At 28.4% G+C, this 23,254-nt stretch overlaps 2 protein-coding genes across 6 annotated transcripts in view; one reads left to right on the top strand and one right to left on the bottom strand.

The window, feature by feature from the left end:
- The window catches only part of LOC140669171 (gamma-aminobutyric acid receptor subunit alpha-6), a 117,709-nt gene that overhangs the window by 60,111 nt on the left and 34,344 nt on the right, over window positions 1-23,254 (bottom strand). The window lies entirely within an intron of this gene.
- On the top strand, window positions 130-23,136 carry LOC140669334 (monocarboxylate transporter 12). Of its 5 annotated transcripts, none has more exons than XM_072899076.1 (12): window positions 130-720; window positions 12,685-12,835; window positions 15,178-15,382; window positions 18,037-18,177; window positions 18,565-18,753; window positions 19,040-19,283; window positions 19,374-19,575; window positions 20,205-20,372; window positions 20,610-20,832; window positions 21,260-21,499; window positions 21,647-21,772; window positions 22,048-23,135. In XM_072899076.1, exons 2-12 carry the CDS (start codon window positions 12,704-12,706, stop codon window positions 22,206-22,208), a joined length of 2,031 nt encoding a protein of 676 aa, XP_072755177.1. In that variant the 5' UTR covers window positions 130-720; window positions 12,685-12,703; the 3' UTR covers window positions 22,209-23,135. The 5 variants fall into 5 exon arrangements, with proteins under 5 accessions (XP_072755177.1, XP_072755176.1, XP_072755178.1 ...); XM_072899075.1 differs by lacking the exon at window positions 130-720 and adding an exon at window positions 3,899-4,070; XM_072899077.1 differs by lacking the exon at window positions 130-720 and having other exon boundaries at window positions 12,698-12,835; window positions 15,162-15,382.

Genomic DNA, 23,254 nt, shown 5'->3' with positions numbered 1-23,254 from the left:
ATCGGGAATGAGGTGCAATTCGAAAATACTTGATTCTCTCATTTTTTGTCTCTTTTCTTATACGTTCTCAAGAGAGGGAGAAGAGCGGGTTCAAGCCAAGTCTGCATGACCAAGTCCCGCAAGTAAAACTTGTACTTTCGTTCAAGCGGATAATGCAGGAGGGAGCTCGAAGTTGTCGAGGAAATTGCGCGCGGAAGGTATAGAAAAATGCTTTCGCAAGTCGCGAATCGTCGGCTTGCAAACCAACGAGAATTCTGAGCGACTACAAGTTATACCGTGCGAGTTGTCCACCTTCTTTATCGTCAACTCTTGGCGTACGAACAGAAACGTGTGATCATATCACCGTACACGCGCGTACATTTTTTTTTTTTTTTTTTTTTTACGAAGGTGTATAGTAATTAGTGTTGGGTGAAAAAAGTGAAAAAAAAGAAATAACAGCGAATTCACATAAGTATTGGCCTTTGTCGCGCAAATGAGAGCGATAAGGATTTATTTTGTTCGCGCGTCGATTCGTTTTAACATGACGATAATACATTGAATCACTCGCGCATGTGGACCACTGACGTACCGCGGATCGTCCGAGAGAAAGACAAACAAAGAGCTGTTGCTAAAAAAACCGTGGAAGCGCCTCCAAGAAAAAAGACGCGTCTTGCTTTGTCTGCCTATGTGGTAGAAGGAAAATCACCGCACAAATTCGCGATCATCTGACAGAATAAAACGGTAAGTGCAGTAAATTGCAATAAAATATATCACCGCGATAAAATAATATGTAATTTACATGCAATTAATTCATTTACGTTTTCCAATAATCTAGAAACTGTTACGGTATATTTTATGAAATTTCAGAAAAGATACATGCACTATATTTTCTATTAAAAAATAAGACTTTTATAACAAAAATAAAATACAATAACAAATTGATATAAATTCTTGAATAATAGAAAATATTTCAATTCTTTAACAAAAAGAAATCTATAGTTTTTTACAAACTAAATAAACCACATTTTACAAATAAAAATAATTTTTGTTATTCGAGTGTGTATGTATTATTTTTAATTGGTCTAAAATAATAATATATTTCCTTAATTTCTAAAAACACTTTTCATGTGTTATTTATAATTAATTAGTTAGTATAGTAAAAAAATAAATGTTCAATTTTTCCGCATTTTTCTCTTCTACTTTCATAGAATGCAAAATCATAAACAATATTTAGAAAATTTGTTTTCTAAAAGAGAAAAAAAAATAAGCATTTTGCGAACCGGCATTGATCAAAGTCATGATTAATTAATTGATTATAGAAAATGACGATCACATGACACTCCGAATTGACAACGGTGCGTACTTTTGCGTAGCACGATCTCGTGTCACACGCAATAAGTGTGTTTGAATCGCCCCATAACAGCTTTTTCGCATATGGTCTGTTAGTTGTCCTCGCGACTTGCAACTGAGTAATTATTTGCCAATGAGCACGACGCGAGTGAATAATGAAGATCTATAGATCTCTATCATGGATCTCGATCCGTTCAAGATGAAGGATTGAGTTCATCGGCAAACTTTTCACCGTCGTCGCTCACTTATCAATCTATAATCGCGTCGTTACGTCACATGTCGCGCCAAATGTCATTGCTATTAACACGCTTGAAAACTTCAAAAACGAGTTGCGCGTTCGTACAATCTCCTGCTCTGTGAAACGGGTTATCGGACAGTCGCCTACGAAATCCTTATCGTTGATCGACGGCACTTGCGCCATTGTATAATTAATGTACGACGCGGCGCCTGCTATACTATGTGCATCCGATCTACTCTTGAAGCTTTAATCTATATAATTTTAACTTGATATCTTCCTCGACATTTTTTATCCAATAGTATAAAAATTCTTCACACAAAAATCAGTTTCTAAAATTTTATGTACATTTGAAAAAAGATATATACGTTCGGAAATTGAATATTTTATTTTATATGTTACTAATTTTATGTAGTTGCACAATACTTGTTCGGTTTCTATCGCCTTGTAGGTTACAAGGAGATAAGAATGATCGGAAATTATTCATCATGTTTGTCACATTTGTTCGACACAGTAAGACTATCTATTATGACAAATGAACGACTCAATCATGCAATACGATTATTTGATCGCAATGCGATTTCTAAAAGCGCCTGCAGCTCGATGTACGCACAATGAGCACGCACAGTTAAAGTTAAATTTGCATAATCAAAATATATATAATGTACACGTATATTGCTTAAGTTGGCTCGGTACATTAGGTTTTATTTAGTTATGCATAGTGTGTATCTGATCGACGTCGAGAGACATATTTGCAATCTATAATAAATTCGCACATGTATAAATACCTATGTACATATTTACGCATGCTACTACATAATGTAAATCTGAAATATAAAACGTATAAACTTGAATCTTGACATTAAAGCTACAAACTGACTACAGGTCTTCTAAATATTATAAAATCGAGAATAGAATTAAAAAATAAAACAAACAAATATTAATAGCGTTTAAATTGTTGTTATTTTATAACAAAATTTGTTTTAGATAACGATAAAAGTTACATTAGTCATTGTTACATTACATAACATTATTAATGTTACTCTTAGTTTCATTTATGTTTGTATTATATATAATATATATATATATATTTATTTATTTATTTACTTATATAATTATTTATTTAAAATGTAAAAATTAAATTATATACTTTGGTACATTATTTTTTCTAATAAATAATTTTTTATTCACATTATATTTTCTTTATCCTTAACGGAAACTTATTGCTAGTAGCAAACAAATGTTGTTGCGCTTTGCTGTGAAATACAAATCATCAAATTTAATTAAAATTTACATAATGTATTCGCGTAATCAGCAAACGATATCAGTAATGCGTATAATAAATAGATGCAGTCACTTGAAATTTGGTGACCTATTTCAATCACACCGTACGGCAGGTATGGCAGATTCTTATGATAAATATTTCCATCCGGCATATATTCTATATAATATCCATAAAAAATAAAAATTACATTAACAAACTCATCTTTATGTTTCAATTATATTTTTATATCTGTTTATGAAATCCTCATAATGCTGTTAATGATCACGTTTAATTTTCGTATGATCTCATCCTGAGAATATATCGATATATAAAATGACTGCAGAAATTTAGGGCAATCAGTCGTTAAATTCGCAATATATAAATAACGATTCATTCACAAACGGTCGACCCTGAATTTTCAGCACCGAAACTTTCTACGATCATTGCGTCATTCCGAACCGTCACAACGAGACGTGCAAATTAAATATTCAGTGCTTCGTTTTAATATGAGCATTTAAAATCTTATCGTATAGGAGATATAATATGCGATCGATTTATAATTATCAACTATGATTTTGAAATAGAGCATCAGTTTCAGAGTTTATGATATTTTATCTAAATATATGTTTGCACGCTAATAAAAACAATATTATTAGTAATCTAGTATCTTTTTTTTTAATATCGAATTAATTCACATGTCGTGAACCATAACGATATCAATGATATATCAATCAGTTAAATAATTCATTTTAATTAAAAATAAAAAAAAAGATCACAAAATAATGATTAACCTACATTATTCGCGCTTGCACAAACTCTTGATTGACTTTTTAAATCGAGAAACAATTATTTATCAAGATTCTCTTCAAAGATTATAATCTTTAATTAACTTCAATGCTTATCGGGCAAAAACAGTTTTCCCGAAGAAACGTCATGAAATGAAGAAAAAAAAGGAAGGAAGAAAATAGAAATCTCTTTTGTATATCTCGTGCCCGACGGGAATCATCGTGACACTCGCAACACTTCCACTCCAAAATGGGCCAATCTGACATCCCGTCGTTATCACCGACGTAAAGTCGCGCCGTTCGGAATCGGAGCGCGCGACACTTTAGTACACGCGTTTGCACGCGTCTACGCACACGTACGCGCGGGCGAGTAGTGTATCTCGTTTCTTCGGCTCTCTTTTCTTTCGGCACATCGGGACTTGGCGGTCGGTGACAGTGATTTCGGAAAGATAAATAGGTAATACGTCTCCGTCTTTATGTTAAATGTACTTTATTTTCTTAAAACAAAGAGACAAAGAGCATGAAAATCAGCTGGAAATATTTTAGAAAGTGAGTGCGAATATGGAAGAAGTAAAAAGAATGACGGATCTGATATCATAGCCATGTGGAATTTCTTCTGCGAGTGTTTCCCGCGCAGACTTAGCCACGCATGCGTACACAATGCACATTTACACGTGCGTTGAATATTTTACTATCGATAAACCCCAGTGAACCACAATTATAAAAAATTAATGAAAATTTACAAGTATCATTACTTATATGATATTCGATTCATTATGGTAAACGCGAATGTTTGCGCGCAGCTGTTTATGATACAGCGTACATTAATATTCATTAATAGTGTATTAAAAACGCGGCAATCATTATCCGAAATATTTGTAAAAAATGATAAAGTATTTATGTGTAAGAAGATATATATGTATATTTTCCTCCTCTAATATTTAGAAATATTTAAATAGCTATTCTTAAGAAAGGAAAAATTTTACACTTTTAGTCTCCTTAAGAAACATCCGAAAAAATCGAAAGCTTCTTTTAAATATTTAACCAAATATTAAAATCGATAGTATGCCAAGAGCAATTAATGTTAAAAATCATGGAAGAAATAATTAAATAACCGCCAGAATTTATCGATAAAATCATAAATGAAAGGATATATAATATATCTGTGTGTCTGCGCATTGTTGTGGGAGATCATGATCTGCTCTCTATAGTTATTTTTAGATTCAAAGTATTTTTATACCAACACCACGGCATAGCATTGTAACTTCTTCAAGATCTCGTGAATCTGATGCTGAATTTATTTTGAAGCGAATCTAAATTAAAGTTTTTTTATATTTTCTAATATTTTTAAAAGACTTCTCTTTTTAAAATTTTATTATATATATTATATGTATTACTTTTAATTTAAATATATATTATAATATATAGCCTATAGACTATATATATTATAATATATAGTCATATATTTATCATATATTTATCAATTTCTCTCTACTTATTTTATTGAACACTGTTGCTTTTTACATGCATTTATTACGTTAGGAAACTACTTTCATCTATTAATTAAACTTTGCAATACGGAACTACTCATAATCAGTTGCATAAACACATATTGCAAAGATATATACATATATACTATAAAATAAAGAAATTATTTCTAGCGTGGATTTTTTCACAAGATACAGTCCAAAAAAATGTTTCGTAAATTTGAATACCGTGAGCAGGTGTTTTTTAAAACTATGAAATTTAATCGGAATGTCAGAACGTAAGATAGTAGAAAAGTTGTTTCAAAAGACTCAAGATAGTTACGAATATTTTTAATAGTAAGGCCATCATCTGGTTCCTTTTCGGCGTATCTTCTTTTTTTTACATCACCGAACATGATGGAATCCATCCAGTTCATTACGTGAGGAATTTAAAAGTTAATCAGCAAGTCGTGTGATTTGGAGGTCTTTTATATAAATGACATTTCTTTCGCACACTTGATAATCCTGCAGATGCAGAGACTATTTCATGTGCATAAGATAGCAAGATTGCCAGAAATATAACTTTAAAACTAACGTATAAAATTATATATATAATTTTATAAGTACACACATATACATTTATATAATTATCAGTTATTAAATTTAATTAAAAAGATTATTTAACACATTTCTCTTTTTTTAAACTTTAAATTATTATAATTATCTTAATTATCCACCTATCACAGAACATGCAAACATTAATCATATCACACATTAGTATATTAGACTTTTTCTGTTTAATCTGTGTCTTTAGAAAAATTTTCAATCTCGTTCTAACTGAGGAATAAAAGTATAAAAGAAAATGACAAAAGCGTGAGAAGAATACGGTTTAATAACCTGTCTGTGGTTATTTCTACAGCGATCTTGTATAAATTTTTGACACGTGTTGTTATCATGAATCGCAAGTATTGTTAGTAAATAAATGCAGTGCACGCAAAGTCGTTAGATAAGTCTCTTCGAACTTTGATCCCGATATATATAATTCAACTTTTCCCCCCTTTATTAGTGACGAAATGTGTATGAAAAACATATTGCCAAATTAGTTCAGTGCAACTGAATAAATCAATCCTATAAAGACACATTTTTAAAAAAATGACATTGACGTTTTGTATTTGATTTTCAATAATTTTATATATTTTTTTGATATATTAATTAAACGACATATAAAAAATAGCGATGCTATTATATTACATGGAGATTATATATTTTATTTATATCTTTTTATTTTTACTATACTCAATCTCCTGTTGTATCTCATTCATAACGTAAAGTGAGGCAATGAAATTGAACTGATTCATAAATTTCGGAGTAATAAATTTTTCTCGATAGTATCTCTATAAATTTAAAGAAATCAGCTATGAGATAGATAAAAATCGGCGAACACTTTCAATTCATTATTGGCCAATTTATTTAAAGATAGCGATTAAAATCTTTTTCGGATAACTAAAATGTCACTTTGATAGTTTGTTAAATCTCGTTATGATTATTATATATTTCTATCAATAATCAAACATCTTTTGAATCGATATAAAATTTAAAATTTTTCCAAAACACCATAAGATATTAAATTTTCACAATAAATTGTGATTCTTATAATATCGAATTTAACATATTCTACAATAATAATTTAATGACAATTCGCAAAAAACATCTTCCGAATGGTCAGTTTTTTATAATGTTTGTTGAACTTTCAGAAAACTATTTCGGAACCACTTTTGCGATAATTATGTTATTGCAGCCACAGCGTAAATCGGTTCACGCAAATATCAATATTTATCGACTTCTGATGAAGTAAATGAAGATCGGGTCTTTATATGTCATCGGTTTGCACAGAAAAATTGAGGACGTGAAAGTATGGAATAAGATTGTAGATATCTTGGAAAGAGTCAGATCATAAAGAGCAGAGTGGATATCTTTTATTGAAGTGTAATATCGTTTATTATACTTATCGAAATAGTCTGGCCAGCGCGCATTTTATACAGTTTATTAGAAATATATTTTACGAAAACTCTTGCAAGTACTATGCAGTTTAAACTTATCAAAGAAACATTTTACTACGTTTTTAATTTTTAGAATGCAATTTACAACAACTTATAGTCATAAAATAAATATGCGAACACTTTTCAAATACTAAAAATATTACTTACATATGATCTTTGAGACGTATAGCGCTTTAAGAGATGACAATTAAAATATATTTACAGAAATATCATCCTTTTTTGCATCACATTTGAAATCTAATTTATATACATATATATTTTTATGTACATATTCTCATGAAATAAAAAAATGCTGACTACGAGAGACTCTGAAAATAAAGAATTGTAAGAGAATATTAAATGAAAAGTCTCTAACTAACGACAAAAAAACTCGAATATAAATAAATTAGATAACCTAATTATACTCAACATTCTTAATTGTTTTTGTAGCATATAATTAAAGAAGTTTTGTTATTTATTATTTATTAAGCGGATAATGTTTTACAAAATTTGAAATATTATGGAAATCCTATATTAAAATCTTATACACTCCTCAAAAAAATTAACAATTTTTTGACGAAAAACATTGTCAAACTTTGAAGTGCTGTAACTTTGCGAAAAATTATTCTACTGAAACGAACAAAAAAGCAAATTAAAGTTTAAAATGTCCACTTTGAGGTGCGTTTAGCCTAATGACGATATATTTATTAATTTTGAAATTATGTGACTTCGAAGCGGAATAAGGCAAATAAGGAAATGGAAATCTCAACTTTAACGCATCGCATCGAATGAAGTGATTTTTTTCTGGTCTATCAAACAAATTTCAAGAGAAAGGTTATCATTCCTTTAGCTTTAATTTCGTTTTTTATTTTTCTTCGTACGATTTTTTTTTTGCCAAGTTATTCCACTTTAAACAAAAAAATTCTTTTTAAACTTTAATAGGCCATATTAGACGAACAGATCATCGTACAAGAGTGAAACAAAAGCATTTTGAAGTAACAACTTTCAAGTAGTACGGCTAAATTTGAGACATGATTTCTGTTTGCATGCTGTTTTGCACTTTGAATTCCAAGCTTCAAAATTTCAGTACATCGACAATACAAGTTAAAATGACTGCGCATAATCTAAAAATCATTCTTTCGATTGTTTTTACTCCCGATTGCTGTCAACTTAAGGTTGCCAAAAAAACGGAGGAAGTACGCGTATTTTTTAGGAGTGCATAATAATATTATTAAAGAAACAAATTAAAAGTATAAAATAATTCAAAATAAAAAAAATTATTGACGTATTCCATGAAAAAGGAGATACAAAAAACATATTATAATAATAATAATACAAGACCATAATACAAAATCTATAAAATTATTACTATGACTTACAATTTCGCACAAATTATGCGTTTCAACTTCCGCGGTAATTACTTCTCTTATCAATAAAAATCTTGCCGCTTCACTTTGTAGTTGCGATAACGCATAAATACACTATATCTTTAAATTTTTTTCAACAATCAATCGCTTACAATACTGCATTGTTTATCAAACATTAAAAATGTATCAGTATGAGCAAGTATTGTGTTCTCTTTATTTCTTTTTATGAAAAGATATAATAACCGTCATTCGGCGTATAGGCGAGTTTGGTCACGTTGCGATCACAATTATCATTATGAGTATTTAATCTTCTCATTATTCCCTCGCGGATGATAATTCTCTTTGAAGTGGCAATAATTTATTGTCGATCGATGCAATACTCACGTGCTATGGTATATTGTGTAAAACTATGAAGTTTTATTGGCATTTTATCTTTAGTAAAAAGTAAGATGTCTGCTTGCTCAATAAATACATACATAATAAGTATAATTTATCAGTAAGTTAGCAGAATTGCATTGTCCATTGCGCATCGATAATGGTTTATCTTGACGTTTAAAGAGGTAATCAGCATTCTTGCAAAAATCATCCTTATTTCTAGAACAGTGATTATACTATAGGGCCATGTCCGAATCTCTGCGATTGCCTTATTTCATCACATTTTTCTTTTCTCGTCTCCATTATTTTCTTTATTATCATTGATGTGAATCTCTACGTCATTATAGCGGGAACATAATATAATATCTTGAGCATATATGCAAATATCTTATATCTATGTATCGTACAATGTATTCGTTTTACTTTTACTAGTCTTATTTTTTTTAAGTCAAACTTATGTCAAACAAAGTAGAAAAAAAGTAATGCACATATAAAATACGCGTTAATTAGAAGTCTTTGAGTGTAACTCAATCATGATAGATAACTTAATCTTCTGTGCGATGTCAATCACACATTAATGTAATATGTAAATAGTACGATAATAATTTATATCTTATCTAAAACTCAAAAATCGGCATTATGTAACTAATTACATGTGAAATAGCATGGATCATGAATGCTTATATGTTATCTACATCGTGTGTTTAAAAAAATAATAGTTCTTCAAATCTACAGACCATACATGTTCAATAATCTCAGACAGAGTAATAAAAAAATATTCAGAAAAATAATAAAAATAAATAAATATTCAGAAAATAATTCTTAAATATACGATTATAAGTGAAGTATAACAATACATAATGCTAATATATAAAAATAAATAAATAAGTATAAAATTAATATAAACTTAGGTAATATAAAATAAAAAAAACATAAAAAGAGCTCTCATTTAAATAACAAAAAATTAAATTGGCGGAAGGCTGTAGAGAACAAGGAAGTGAGTCAACTCAGAACAAAGCATAATATAGTGTTACAAAAATATATAATTCAACGAACCAAGATATAAGAATGACAAAAATAAATAAAAAGTTTTAAATACGGTAAATAAAGCAAAATCAAAAATGAATAAGCGAACTTTCGCCGGGCTTCTGTTTTGAGCCTTCTTCAGCGCGAAGTATAAATGTGTAGAATTAAAAAAAAATAATAAAAATATAAAGATAAAATTACAGAATTATTAAAAAATCATGAGTAAACGTCGGCGAAACGCAGTTACAAACAACGCATACAAAAATAATTCACGAGTGTCCTTTAAATAAAACTCCACGGTTGGTAGGTCGAGAAGAATTAATTCATGTAGTTTAAAAAAGCTTAGTTACTTGATTACAGTACCAGTTGAATCCTAGAAATATTCAATTTCATTTTAACATGATACAAGTCACTAAACCGTACAGATGATTGGTAATGTACTTACAATGTCAAAGAAGAAGGCTCAAAACAGGAGCCCAAAACGTTCGCTTATTCATTTTTAGTTTTGCTTTATTTACCGTATCTAAAACTTTTTATTTGTTTTTGTCATTTTTATATCTTGGTTCGTTGAATTATATGTATATTTTTGTAACACTACATTATGCTTTGTTCTGAGTTGACTCACTTCCTTGCTCTCTACAGCCTTTCGCCAATTTAATTTTTTGTTATAAAATAAAAAGTAATTAAATAATATATATTTTCCCGTAAAATATTACGCGTTTATATTTCATTCTTATTATATTACAAATCTATAAATTTAACATCAATATTTTGTTATAATTTATTTAAAGCCATTACAGTTAAAGGAAATCGTCCAATAAGAGCAAAAAAGTAAAACAAAGTTTTAGAATTTAATATTTCGAATGCTTTGTAAAGTTTTAGAATTTACTTTCTCCTTTTGCTGATTATCGCTTAGTAAGAGAGAACGAAATCTAAACTAAGTTAGTTAAAAATAAACATCCGTTATCAATTAAAGTTTACACGGAAGCTGTTGTGCATATAATATAGCTTTTTTAATGTCGCGTCGTGCGTGCGCGAAAAATGAGGTCGTAATTCTTAATCATTTTTGATATTGTATCTGAGAAATAGATAACATATTCACATGTATATTGCGAAACATCATAAAATTAGTATCAAATATAAGATAGATGCTCTGATTTGCAGAAGTTATTTGTATGTGGTATATCAGAAATAAATATTTTCTCGGATTTATCTTATCATGGATTTATAAAATACAAGATACTTAAAACGTGGCGACATTTCAGACGTGTCAACCATTATTATAATTACTTATTTCAATAAGTCCTCATGAACTTTTATTGGGCTAGTAAATAAGTACGGTTTCAACGAACAATTGTTTGATTTTTTTTAGTTTAATCACAACACACACATATGCATACATAACTATCTCAGACCTACTAAGTCATATTTTAATACAAATTCTTTGAATTTCTTTCAATTTAGCATCTTTCTGCACTTCTTTAATTGTGAGGTCAACAATTTATATAAACTATAAGAGACTGAATATTATAAATCTTTTCCAAAAAACTACTTGCATTGAAGCATATACATACAGTAAAATTTATTTAATTATATATATATATATAAAATAGAAACTTTATATTTATTTTAAATTAATTTCAAAAATATTTAATATATCTAAAATTAACTAATAACATAAATAATAATCTTAGATATTCTCGAAATAAAACAATCAATTCTAAATTCATCAAAGAATTCTCTTAAAGCTAACTCTGCTTGATTTTGCTTGTTACCGTAACGACTGATTGCGATAGCGAAATCATCTAATTCTATAATTGTTTGTTTATCCACTTTTTTCCTGATAAGGTAACTTATTGCAACCAATCGGCTACTTCTCTCATTTACTTCTCTAGTAATTACCAGAATTAAAAACAACGTATCACGTGACACTGATAAAAGATATTTTCTTAAAACGAATCAATTAGAAAAGCAATTTTTTTCACAACTCATTAATCTTTGATATCAATTTTTCGATATCTGCTCAACGATATATTTTACGACTACACTAAACTATTCAAATGATAAAACAATATATTGTTAATTATAAAATTTTGTTCGTAAAAGTATTCGTATTTTTTTCATAGAAAATGTTAAATGAAATAGACATTTATATAATAGAAATAATTCAAGTTTAATTGTTTAATTATGATACGAGAAATAATCAAGCATAGACATTTCGAATATTACTCGTTATTTTTGAGCGACAATTGAACTTCATTGTGTGTTACTCAATTTTTATTGCTTCTTAATGAAATCGTGAAATGCCAATGCAAATAACAGGAAAATTAGTAAAAACTATAAATATTTGCTCATCAAATTAAATTTATTTGAATACTTTTGTAATTCAGACAATCGAGATGTTGCGTGAAATGCTTTATAAATATTATTTAATAAAAATATTATTAAATATTCTTTTCATCATGTAATCCTAACACTTATATATGTATGTTTGTGTGTATGTATGTGCGTGCGTGTGTTGCATTACATAAATATTTAAATTTAAAAATTATTTTTTTAAATTATTAAAAAACATTTGATTCAAAAGCGTTCTCAAGTACTTTAAATCAATAAAATTTTTTGTTAACATTTTTAAGAGAAAGAAAAAGAAAGAAAAGGAAAGGAAATCTTATATAATTTTAATATTCCCAAATATACATAAATTTAAACTTTTTGTAGCAGCTGACTTTTCGAGTCATATTGAATTTATTACATTCGTCTTTGTAACATCAATTTCAATGTATGCGAATGTGTTTCAGATATTTAAACGGTACGACAATGTCGACGGTGATAGCTAGCAAAACGGAAGAGCAGATTTTCGATACGAGCAAATCGCAGCAAAATAATCGCAACTGCAATAAGATTGAGGAGCTGCAGCTCGAGGACATTAACGACAATAACAATGATGAGGTGAGCCGACAACATATAACACGCGCACTGTAGGTGCGTCAAAATGCAAAAGCTGCAAAAAAAACGTATCACGCGATTACTCGCGATACAGCTTCAGCGATCAGTATATTCATGTTGAAAGTGACGGGCGGATCGTTATACATATGTATTAAAAACTGCAAACGCGATATCGTTGTATTTACGACATACTAATGGGATCCGATAGTCCTTGTCTCGTTGTAGGTCATCTAGAGGCGGACACGCATTCCCCACTGAATTTTTCGTTATCAATTCACTTCAAAGTTAACAACGTAAATTATTGCTGCCTGCGTTCGTTCCTAATGTCATCGCACAAGCGACAATAAAAAATCATTCTGATTTTTTTGCGAATGACTGATGGCACACGTTCTTCTGTATGCAAACAATAGATCTTTCTGACAAAATCTCTCCGGATTATACATTTGTGTTTTCGATTCGTGAGAAAGTACTTTCATATTCATCAACGGAAACTTTACAAAAAATAAAAAAGACAATTTCTGAAAGAAACTGTAAGAAACGTTTTGCGCTCTTTAGTCGCGTTGAGTTTTTATCTTTTATATTTTTGTATTAATTGATTTATATCATTAAATATTACAGATAATAAATAAATAAGATCAAGGCTCTCTTTTATAATAAACTAAATGGTTGATAAAGACAATAGAGAGCAAGCAATGCAATGTATAGCAGAGATAAAAGTAAAAGTAAAAATAAGAAATGAAAATATGATTATTAATTTATTACAGATAAATTTTTTCGTTTCTTTTCTTAAGAATTATAGTTACAAATGACAATATAGATGATTAAAATGTAACTTGATTGCATAATTTTTTTAACTTGTTTAAAAACTTAAAGATATTGATTTCTTATTAATTGTTAAATTCAATTTTTCTTTAGATTTTATTAAGTAAAACATTATTGAAGCTATCGAAGTAAATATATCATGTACGGTTAAGTTAATGTTTTAAGCGTATGTGGCTTGGCGCTTGAATTGATAACTTTCGAAGTTTTGGGTCACGAAACGACCGAAATACTAAAGGCCGGTCTCTTGGCAGATTTCTGAGCGGCCTTGACCTTAGCACCTTGTAAATTTTTAGCGAGCGGACATTGATGTTGAAATATCAGAAAATAGTCACATTTACCGAGTTTGCCTTGGTAAATCATAATGCATCGTATTTTCTAACAAACAAAAAAAACAACTTTCTTACGCAATAATTATCATCTTTAAATTGTATTAATGATTGAGGTATGAAAATTTTAATTTTGTTGTTTGTTTTGCGCAAAAATCATACACATTTTCCGACAAATAACGAATACAACATAACATCTACAAAAAGTTACAGAAGATACAATTGTTTCTAAAGCTAATTATCAATAAATTATTAATAATTATAAAAAATCGTTTGTCGCATAAGCAAAATATTATGATTATCATATTTAAATTCGAGTTTTTATATTTAAAAAATTTAGATTAAAACTAATACACTTAGATTTACAATAGTTTATCAGTAAGATCTTTATAAATTTGTTTTCTTGTATATTTTTAAATAATTTATATTCGAGAATAGTCTCGTTAATTTTATTGTTTTTAGTATTGTAGCTAAAAGCATTGTATCTAATAGCTATTTAAATAAACCCTCATTTTCTTTCAAACATGAACAAACACTGGCTGCAAAAATTTCCATACTAATTAGAAGTCACAGGTCTTCAATTTCCATTATAACGTTTGTCCATATAAATCCAAAGCAAGTTTTCGTTGATTGTATTTTTTTTCTTGAAAAATCGAGCCGCAGCAAATTTTAATTTGTTTATCATATGATTGCTTACACAAATTGCATATGAGAATATTATCCACAATATTTTCATGTTCAATATCATGTATGTTAATGTTTAATTTCTTATCACACATTACTCACAATCAGTCTTTTATATTGTAATAAAAAATAATTTTGTTACTAGAGTTATATCTACATTTTATTTATTTAATCATTCTAGTATCATAATTTTTAATATAATATCTTGATTTATTCTAATATATATCTTGATAATTCAATTTAACATCTTATTTATATGTATGTATACATTCCTATTAATATTCTCAGTAATCGATATATTATCAATAAAATCTTTAAAACTTGTTCTAACTCTTGAATGTAGTAATATCTTTATTCAATCTTAAGCAAAACAGAATTGCAACAAAATTTGTTTATACATGAAAATAATTATTTTATAACAATTTTGCATAAATACACATTTATGCAAAACATTTAATGAGTAATTTTTGCTTGATACTTATGAATCACTGTAAAAGTTTTGTGGGTCAACAGACCATCGAAGTGGAAATGGTGGTACCACCTGATGGAGGATGGGGCTGGGTAATTGTCGCAGCCTCCTTCATGTGCAATTTATTCGTCGACGGTATCATCTTCAGTTTCGGCGTATTTCTAAATCATATTGCGGATGCATTTTCCATATCGAAAGCGAGAGTCGCTCTTGTCGGCTCATTACAAACTGGATTTTATCTCATGGCTGGTTAGTAGCGACATGTATGTAATATTTAATAGCAAGTCTAGAAATATTAATATAAGCTTATAACGCTGCATTCTGATTTATATTTAATTTTATCATAAAAATATGTAATATTATCTTTGTGGTATTTTTGTATACTTATTGTTAGAAAATTTAAAATAATACTTTTTCGTCCTAGCGCTTCAATGTCGTGCTTTTTTTTTTGAGATTTCAAAACTATTTTTCAATTTCAAATATAAAATAATTGAAAAAAATAAAAAATTGTTTAATAAAAATGAGTTTAAAAAAAATTGTTAAATAAAAATGAGATAAGTAATTAGAAATTCAAAGGAGTGATCCTAAAATTCAATAAACTTAATAAGATTTTAATAAAAAAATCTGGAAATAAAAATAAAGAATATTATACATACATACATATACATATATATATATATATATATATATATATATATATATATATAGAGAGAGAGAGAGAGACTGTTTAAAAAATATACAAGATTTTAGATTTCCTTCTTAACAATAATGATAAAATTAAGTCTTTTTATAGACTTAATTTACATAATGATATGCTTTATCAGTTCTGCTATTAAACAAGTATGTATATAACTATATATATATAAAACTATATATATATATTAGTACAAAAAAATATATCCTGAGTCATAAATTCATATCAGATTCATATTTAAATTAGAAAAACATAAATAAAACGTGAGATATAAAATATGCCACATCGTTTAATCAATAGATTGAATATGTAATTCATCTATTCTAGATAAAATATTCTACAATCTAAAGTTTATACTTTCCTTGAGATCAAATTACAATATTGACGCAATATATTTTGTACAAGATGCCGAAAATACACGATAAAGATAGCTGTGTTTTTGCCAAATGTACGTAACTGATAAATCTGTTTGTAAATTATTAATGATATAATAAACTCACATTTGTGGAATCTTTTTGATACATATCGGATCGATCAATAAAGTAGCATATGACACTTGTATTTGCACTCGAATTAGCATTGCAATAAGTAACTGTTTATACGATCAGTCTCAAGGATGATTTTCGCAGTGTAATTCAGGAAAATACACGAAAACTTTTTCATTCAGCGCTCAATTTAATGTATAATGAATGTTTTTAACAACATTTTTGTTAAGGTATTATAATCTCAGATTAGCGATAAGATATCAATAATTAGTAATCGCATTTCATAAACAATAAAGGCGTTTAATTTAATTCAAGTGTAGTAGTGTGTAGTATCTAATGACTTTAAATTAAGATTTGAAAGAAAATACATGACAATTTATGTGTTATTATGAAAAATACCACGAACCCTTCATGTACAGGACGTAATTAGCATAGTAATGTATATGCATGGGTTCCAAAAATGCAGTTAATTATCTATGATGATAAAGAATAATAATTTAAAAGTTATTTATTTTCTACAATTTATCTTTAATATTGTATGTACTCATATTCCCCAAAAATTAAGAATTATTTATATATTACATATATATATATATATATTTCATATTTTATAAGCGCAATTTTTTCACTATTAACTTATATAAAAAATACCAAATATTTACCATATAATATAAAATTAAACTCCAAACTAATTAGAAAATTACGTTGAAACATGGAAAATATTTATAAATACTATTTATTTAAGAATGTTGAATTTATGTGTAAATAGTTTAAATTATTTTAATAAATATTTTAAATTATACTTCTCTCTCTCTCTCTCTCTCTCTCTCTCTATATATATATATATATATATATATATATATATTTATTTATTTATTTATTTATCTATTTAAAAAATATTTCTATTTTTTTATTTAATAAATATTTTTTATTTTTAATTATATATATGCGAGATATATTTTTAGATATTTTTCTTTTAATAGCTTTAAATATGACATGTTGCCATTTGATATTATATACCATCGTTATCACGGTAACAATATATTAATAGAATTATAAATATATGACATAGGTATATGTTATTTCTACAAATTTCCTAAATTTTCTGTTATTGACGATTTGTGCTAACTGTAAAAGTTGCGTATATTGTCAAATAATCAATATACACAACAGTCGCTAAATAAAGTCAATTAGGATCGGATCGATAATAAAAGTAACGAATGATTTGCATGTTTCCATTTGACCGGATATTTGAAGGTTAAAAATCTATGCATAATCATCGACAAAGTAAACTATTGACATAAATTAAAGAGAAACTGGACAAATTAGTTACGTCAAAAATTAATCTAATATATTTCAAGATTAATGAATGACATTGTGCAAAGCACTTTTTGAAGTATAAAAGTATAAGCTTTTTAAAGTATAAAATTAAATTTGTATTTTCATGAATTTTTATGTATAGTCACTATAAAATTTTCGTGGTACAGTATAAAAAAATTTGTTCAATATAAGATAATATTTAGGGTTTTCAAGATTAAATTATATTTTCTACAGGGCAAATATTTAGTTTTCAACTCACAAATCAATTATTAATTTTATATTTTAAAAGGCTAAAAGTATTTTGTGCAATGTCGAATTTATCTCAAATGTATTAGATTTATTAACTTTTGACATAGCTGATCTGTCAGTTTTTTCCTCCTTAAATTATGTATCACTTTTTTTAGGTCCTTTCGTATCCGCCCTTGCCAACCGATATGGTTTTAGACTGGTCACGATATTAGGAAGCGTAATAAGTTGCATCGCCTTCGTCCTCTCGTATTTCAGTACATCTATCGAATTCCTCTACATTTCTTATGGTGCTATCGGTAAGTTTTTCTATCTCAAATATTTCTTATTACCACAGTTGTCTGATGTCTCCATCGAATTTCTTAAAGAATTTTCTTATATATATACACGATATTTTCAGTGATTTTTTTTTTATTCAATCTTGCGCAGAAAATTCTTTACAAGATTCAGACCGCATCTTGTATTAATATATATATTTTAAAATAATACATATAAAAATTGATTACACACGATAATACAACATGTATTAAAAATTAAAGAATATATTGTAAAGAAATTTAATAATAAATAGAATGTTCTCACTGAAATCGACTCAGATTATATATTTTAGAACAAAAACATAAATATTAGAGATTTATATATAATAAACACTCCTTCTTTAAGAAAACTTTCTGTCAAAAACTTAGGTGGTATTGGTGCGGGCCTGATATACGTTCCAGCTGTAATAACCACCGGATTTTATTTCGAGAGATGGCGAGCACTAGCTACAGGTATCGCGGTATGTGGCTCTGGTATCGGTGCATTTTTGCTTGCGCCGATCTCGGATATACTCATAAAGAATTTTGGCTGGAGGGGAGCTTTGTTATTTCAAGCAGGTGGGTTTTATGCATAATGTTAAAAAATTTAAAGGTAATTGTAGTATCCATTACAACAATCTCTTTATATAATCCATTTTGATATGATAAAGAAACATATTAATGAATAAATATTTATATCAATCAATATAATATTATATATGCACACACACATATATATTTATATATATTAATATTTATTAAAATATTAATATAAAATAAAGTTATATATAATATTAATACACACACACAATATTCATGTTGGTGTAAATATGGATAATGAAGGAACGAATTGTGTGGCTTATAGGCATGCTGTTAAATTGCGCCATATTCGGTGCAATGTTCCGTCCTTTGAAACCAACGAGGATTAAGGTGAAGAACACTCCAGAAAACGCCCCGCTCGAAGTAAAAACCACGTTGGTGGGAAATCATGTGTCAACGACCTCATTACATTGCGCCCAGCCAAATAGAAGCGGTTTCTTTGGCACAAATAATAACACGGAATATCCGACGGCAGCGGAACTTTTCGGAAGTAACCCTAATATAGTAAAGTAATAAATGAAAGATTCCGATTAATAACAATAGTGACAATCGTTTCTTTTAACGCATCACGTCACGAGATTCATCGATTTATGTTTCAGTGTATCTAAGTCCTTGCATTCGCTGCACAAGGTGCACGTGGAGACGCAAACTTTGGAGAGGAAGGTGAGTACTTCGGAGAAACGGCTATCCGTGCCAATATATCCTGACTTGGACGTTGTAAAGAACGAAGAAAAGATAGTCGAAGAGGAGAACAATCTGCTCAGCGGCGACTTGGAACGGTTAAATGGAAAAGTACCAACGGTAAGATCGACATATGTATAGAGTATACGTACTTGTTAGAAGAATGAAAAATAAAAGCTCTGTAAATTCGAGCAATTTGCAATTAACCGTAAGATACCGTAACCAAAACAAATGTTTGCCTAAAACTGTCACAGTAAATAATAAAGATATATAAAATATGACACATAAATATATTGTTTATCTAATTCGTTTGAGATGCAGTCGCGATTAATAAAATACATAATTAAAGATTGTTAGATTTAACTGCTAAATGATAGATTAAAACAACAATACCGGGAAAATGTTTCAATTTTACATCGGACTTGACGAACATTGCGAACTTATTAGTCCAGATTCTCGCGAATCTCATTTATCTCTTTTGTTATTTTCGAAGTGATGAATGTCTAAAATATATGGACGTACAAGAAAAAGTAACATTGTTTACTATTGCCAAGAAACGAAAATTTAGCACTTTTCAAGTTATAAAAGTTGATCTGATGACCTAGAAAATTCTCAAAGTTTTGAAACATGAATTACTTATTTTTGCCAACATCTATATTTTTGTATAATTCACGAAAATACTTAATATATAATATTAAAAAAAAAAAATCACGCGCGATTGATTACAAATATTCTACTTTATTTTTTAGATCCGCCGACATACGATTAGCGGCAGGCGCCTTCGAACGGATTCAGAATGCAGTCAAAAATCTCTTAAGATGGGTAAACGAAATCCAAAAGATCCGCAGAGACCGTTTTATAGGGACGATATTTTTTATGGAGGCTCTTTGAACAGACTTTCTCATTACAGATCGCAGGTAAATTCTATCAATTAGCCTCACACATGTAATACTTTCATATATGTATATTAATTATATTTAAAAACAAATTATTTTTTGAGGCGTGAAAATAAAGTTTGCTTCTTTCTAATCTTAATTCTATAAAAACGCAAAATAATAAATTAAACTTGATTAAAATTAAATTGATGTTAATAAATCCGCGATCTCGTATAGATACATTTTATTTAGAATTATCAAAAGCTTGCAATTTTGCAGCAATCATCAGTCGGTTATCACATGTCAGTGACGCGGCTGCCGACGGCGACGGATGTGGCAGAGGAAGAGAGTGGAAGTTGCTACCTGTGTCCTGAAAGTGTACGACGAATTCTGACCACAATGCTTGATTTAAGCCTTCTAAAAAGCCCTTCCTTTCTAATACTAGCGATTTCTGGCGGGCTCACCATGATGGGTTTTTATACACCTTTTATGTATGTGCCAGGTATGTATTATATCGATCAATATAATATTTGCTCTTTGTAGCTTTTTTAATTACAATTAATTACATGTTTAAAAAACATGTAAAGTTAAAAGAACTTGTAAATTAGAATTTTTTCTAATAATATAATACATAAAATTCGAATAATAAATTAATAAAAAGCGATTTAAAAAATTACTAGAAAACAAAAGTAAAATAATAAATAAATAAATAAATAATATTACAAATTAAACAAAAATAAAGAATTTTTATTTTGATTTTATTATTAAATTTTAAAATCTTTTTACGTTATTTATTTATATTTTATATCTCTGTAACCTATTTCTTTTTACGTGTTACTTTTATTTAAATAAAAAATAAATGTTTATAAATATTTATTAGATTTAATATTTATTATAAAATAAATATCTTTTATTCGCCATTCTTGTAGATCGAGCTATAAAAGCTAACATCGATGCTTCTACGGCCATGTTTCTCGTTTCGGTGATTGGTATCGGTAATACTATCGGTCGTATCGTTTGTGGTTTAGCAAGCAGCTTGCCTGGAGTTAATGCTCTAGTCGTGAATAATATGTTTATTAGTGTCGGCGGTTTAGTCACAATACTCTCCGGAATTTCTCTAACGGAGGAATATCAGTTCTTTTATGCAGCCAGTTTTGGTCTCAGTATATGTAAGTAGTATATGCGAACTTCTAAATTTTTCTCTATATAAATATATCTTTTGTATGTATCTTATATATGATTCATAATGATTTGATTTAGAATTTTTATACCGATTTAGTTTTATATTTATTAAGTTTGCAAAAACATGTTTTCAGCCGTCTTTGCTTCTCTGAGATCGATTCTCGTTGTGGATCTGCTCGGTTTAGAAAAACTGACAAATGCTTTTGGACTGCTTCTTCTGTTTCAAGGCGTGGCAGCGACTGTGGGCGCACCTCTCGCAGGTAATTATAATTATACTGATTATATTCTTCGTAATATATCTTTGTAAACAGTAATACAAAAAAATCCACTTTAGTTAGTGGAAATAGTACTGATTTACATATCGCGACTTTTATCTGACCGCGATAGAGCGATTATTCTTCGATTCCAGGAAATGTTTATATCGTTCGTTATTCATTATTATATGTGCCGATCTTATAAATTGTAGTTTACGATATAATAATTAATCAATTACAAAAGTTCAATTCATTCAAATGATATTCACATGTGTAAACAGGTGCGTTCATGGATGCGACTGGAAGTTATGACGCCTCATTCTACCTATCTGGCAGCTTGATTCTCCTATCAGCTGTGATTTGTTACCCGTTAAAAAGAATCAACACGTGGGAAAGGCGTGGCGAAAAAAATCCAGTTGCGACGGATCTTTTTGCGTCCTGATTAAAGACGCAAAACTATGCCACACTCAACATACTCCATGAGCGTGCTCATATGCGTTGTACATATTGATGCATAATTTATAGCACGTTTGAATCGAGAATGTAATTATACCGTACGCGTTCACGCCACCGAATAAGAAACGATCGATTTCGTGCGCGATTGATTGCGTTTGCTGGCACTTAAAAATAACTTCTTAGAGCAGAATTTCAATTTGTCTAGAAAATATTTTCATCTTATAAAAAACGAATACGCGAAAAAAAGTGCCTTTGACATGCTTGTAATCCACACTGATCAAAGCTTTGATCATTTCCTTAACAGAACGTAATTCATGCAATTTTATCAATAATTTTATCATCTTGCAATTTTATCAATAACTCTTTCTCTCTAATTTTCCCGCATTTTAAATTTTTAATAAGCGATTTATGCATTCCGTTGACCACAGTGATTCCAATTTTCTAATAATATATAAAATTTTTCTTTTTATAAAATAATAAAAAAATAACTACAAAATTTTGAATTTTATAAAATTTTTATGTTTCTATAAAAATAGATAAAATGACTTTTACACATACACACGCATACACACTTTGTTGATCTCTGTAATTTTATTTACTAGCAAAGTTATTCTTCTAGCTACTCTCCTTTTATTTACTAAAAAACATAGAAATATGATAGAAAACTTTTTCGTAATCCAGATTCAATTGCATTTACTTACATCTTTATTTCATCAGTAATACATGTAATACACAGGTATTATATGTGTAGGTATTTGTACTTTATATTTAGTATAAAATATAATTATTAAAAATTTTTGAAATTTTAAATATACAATTTAAATCATGTTATGCACAAAAAACTTTCGAAAAACTCCCATTTAAATTGTTGATTTATTAATTCACTACGCGACTAACGATATAAAATTGTTAAGATAATTGTGATATCACAATATTTATTACTTAATAAAAAATTTACTATGTAATTATAATTTAAATGTAATAACACAAATATTTATTATTTATGATTCTAGACTTTATAATTAAATTTCT

Source organism: Anoplolepis gracilipes, chromosome 9 (assembly GCF_047496725.1).
Source record: "Anoplolepis gracilipes chromosome 9, ASM4749672v1, whole genome shotgun sequence".
Classification (NCBI taxonomy): domain Eukaryota; kingdom Metazoa; phylum Arthropoda; class Insecta; order Hymenoptera; family Formicidae; genus Anoplolepis; species Anoplolepis gracilipes.
This window is presented reverse-complemented; position numbering and strand designations above follow the sequence as displayed.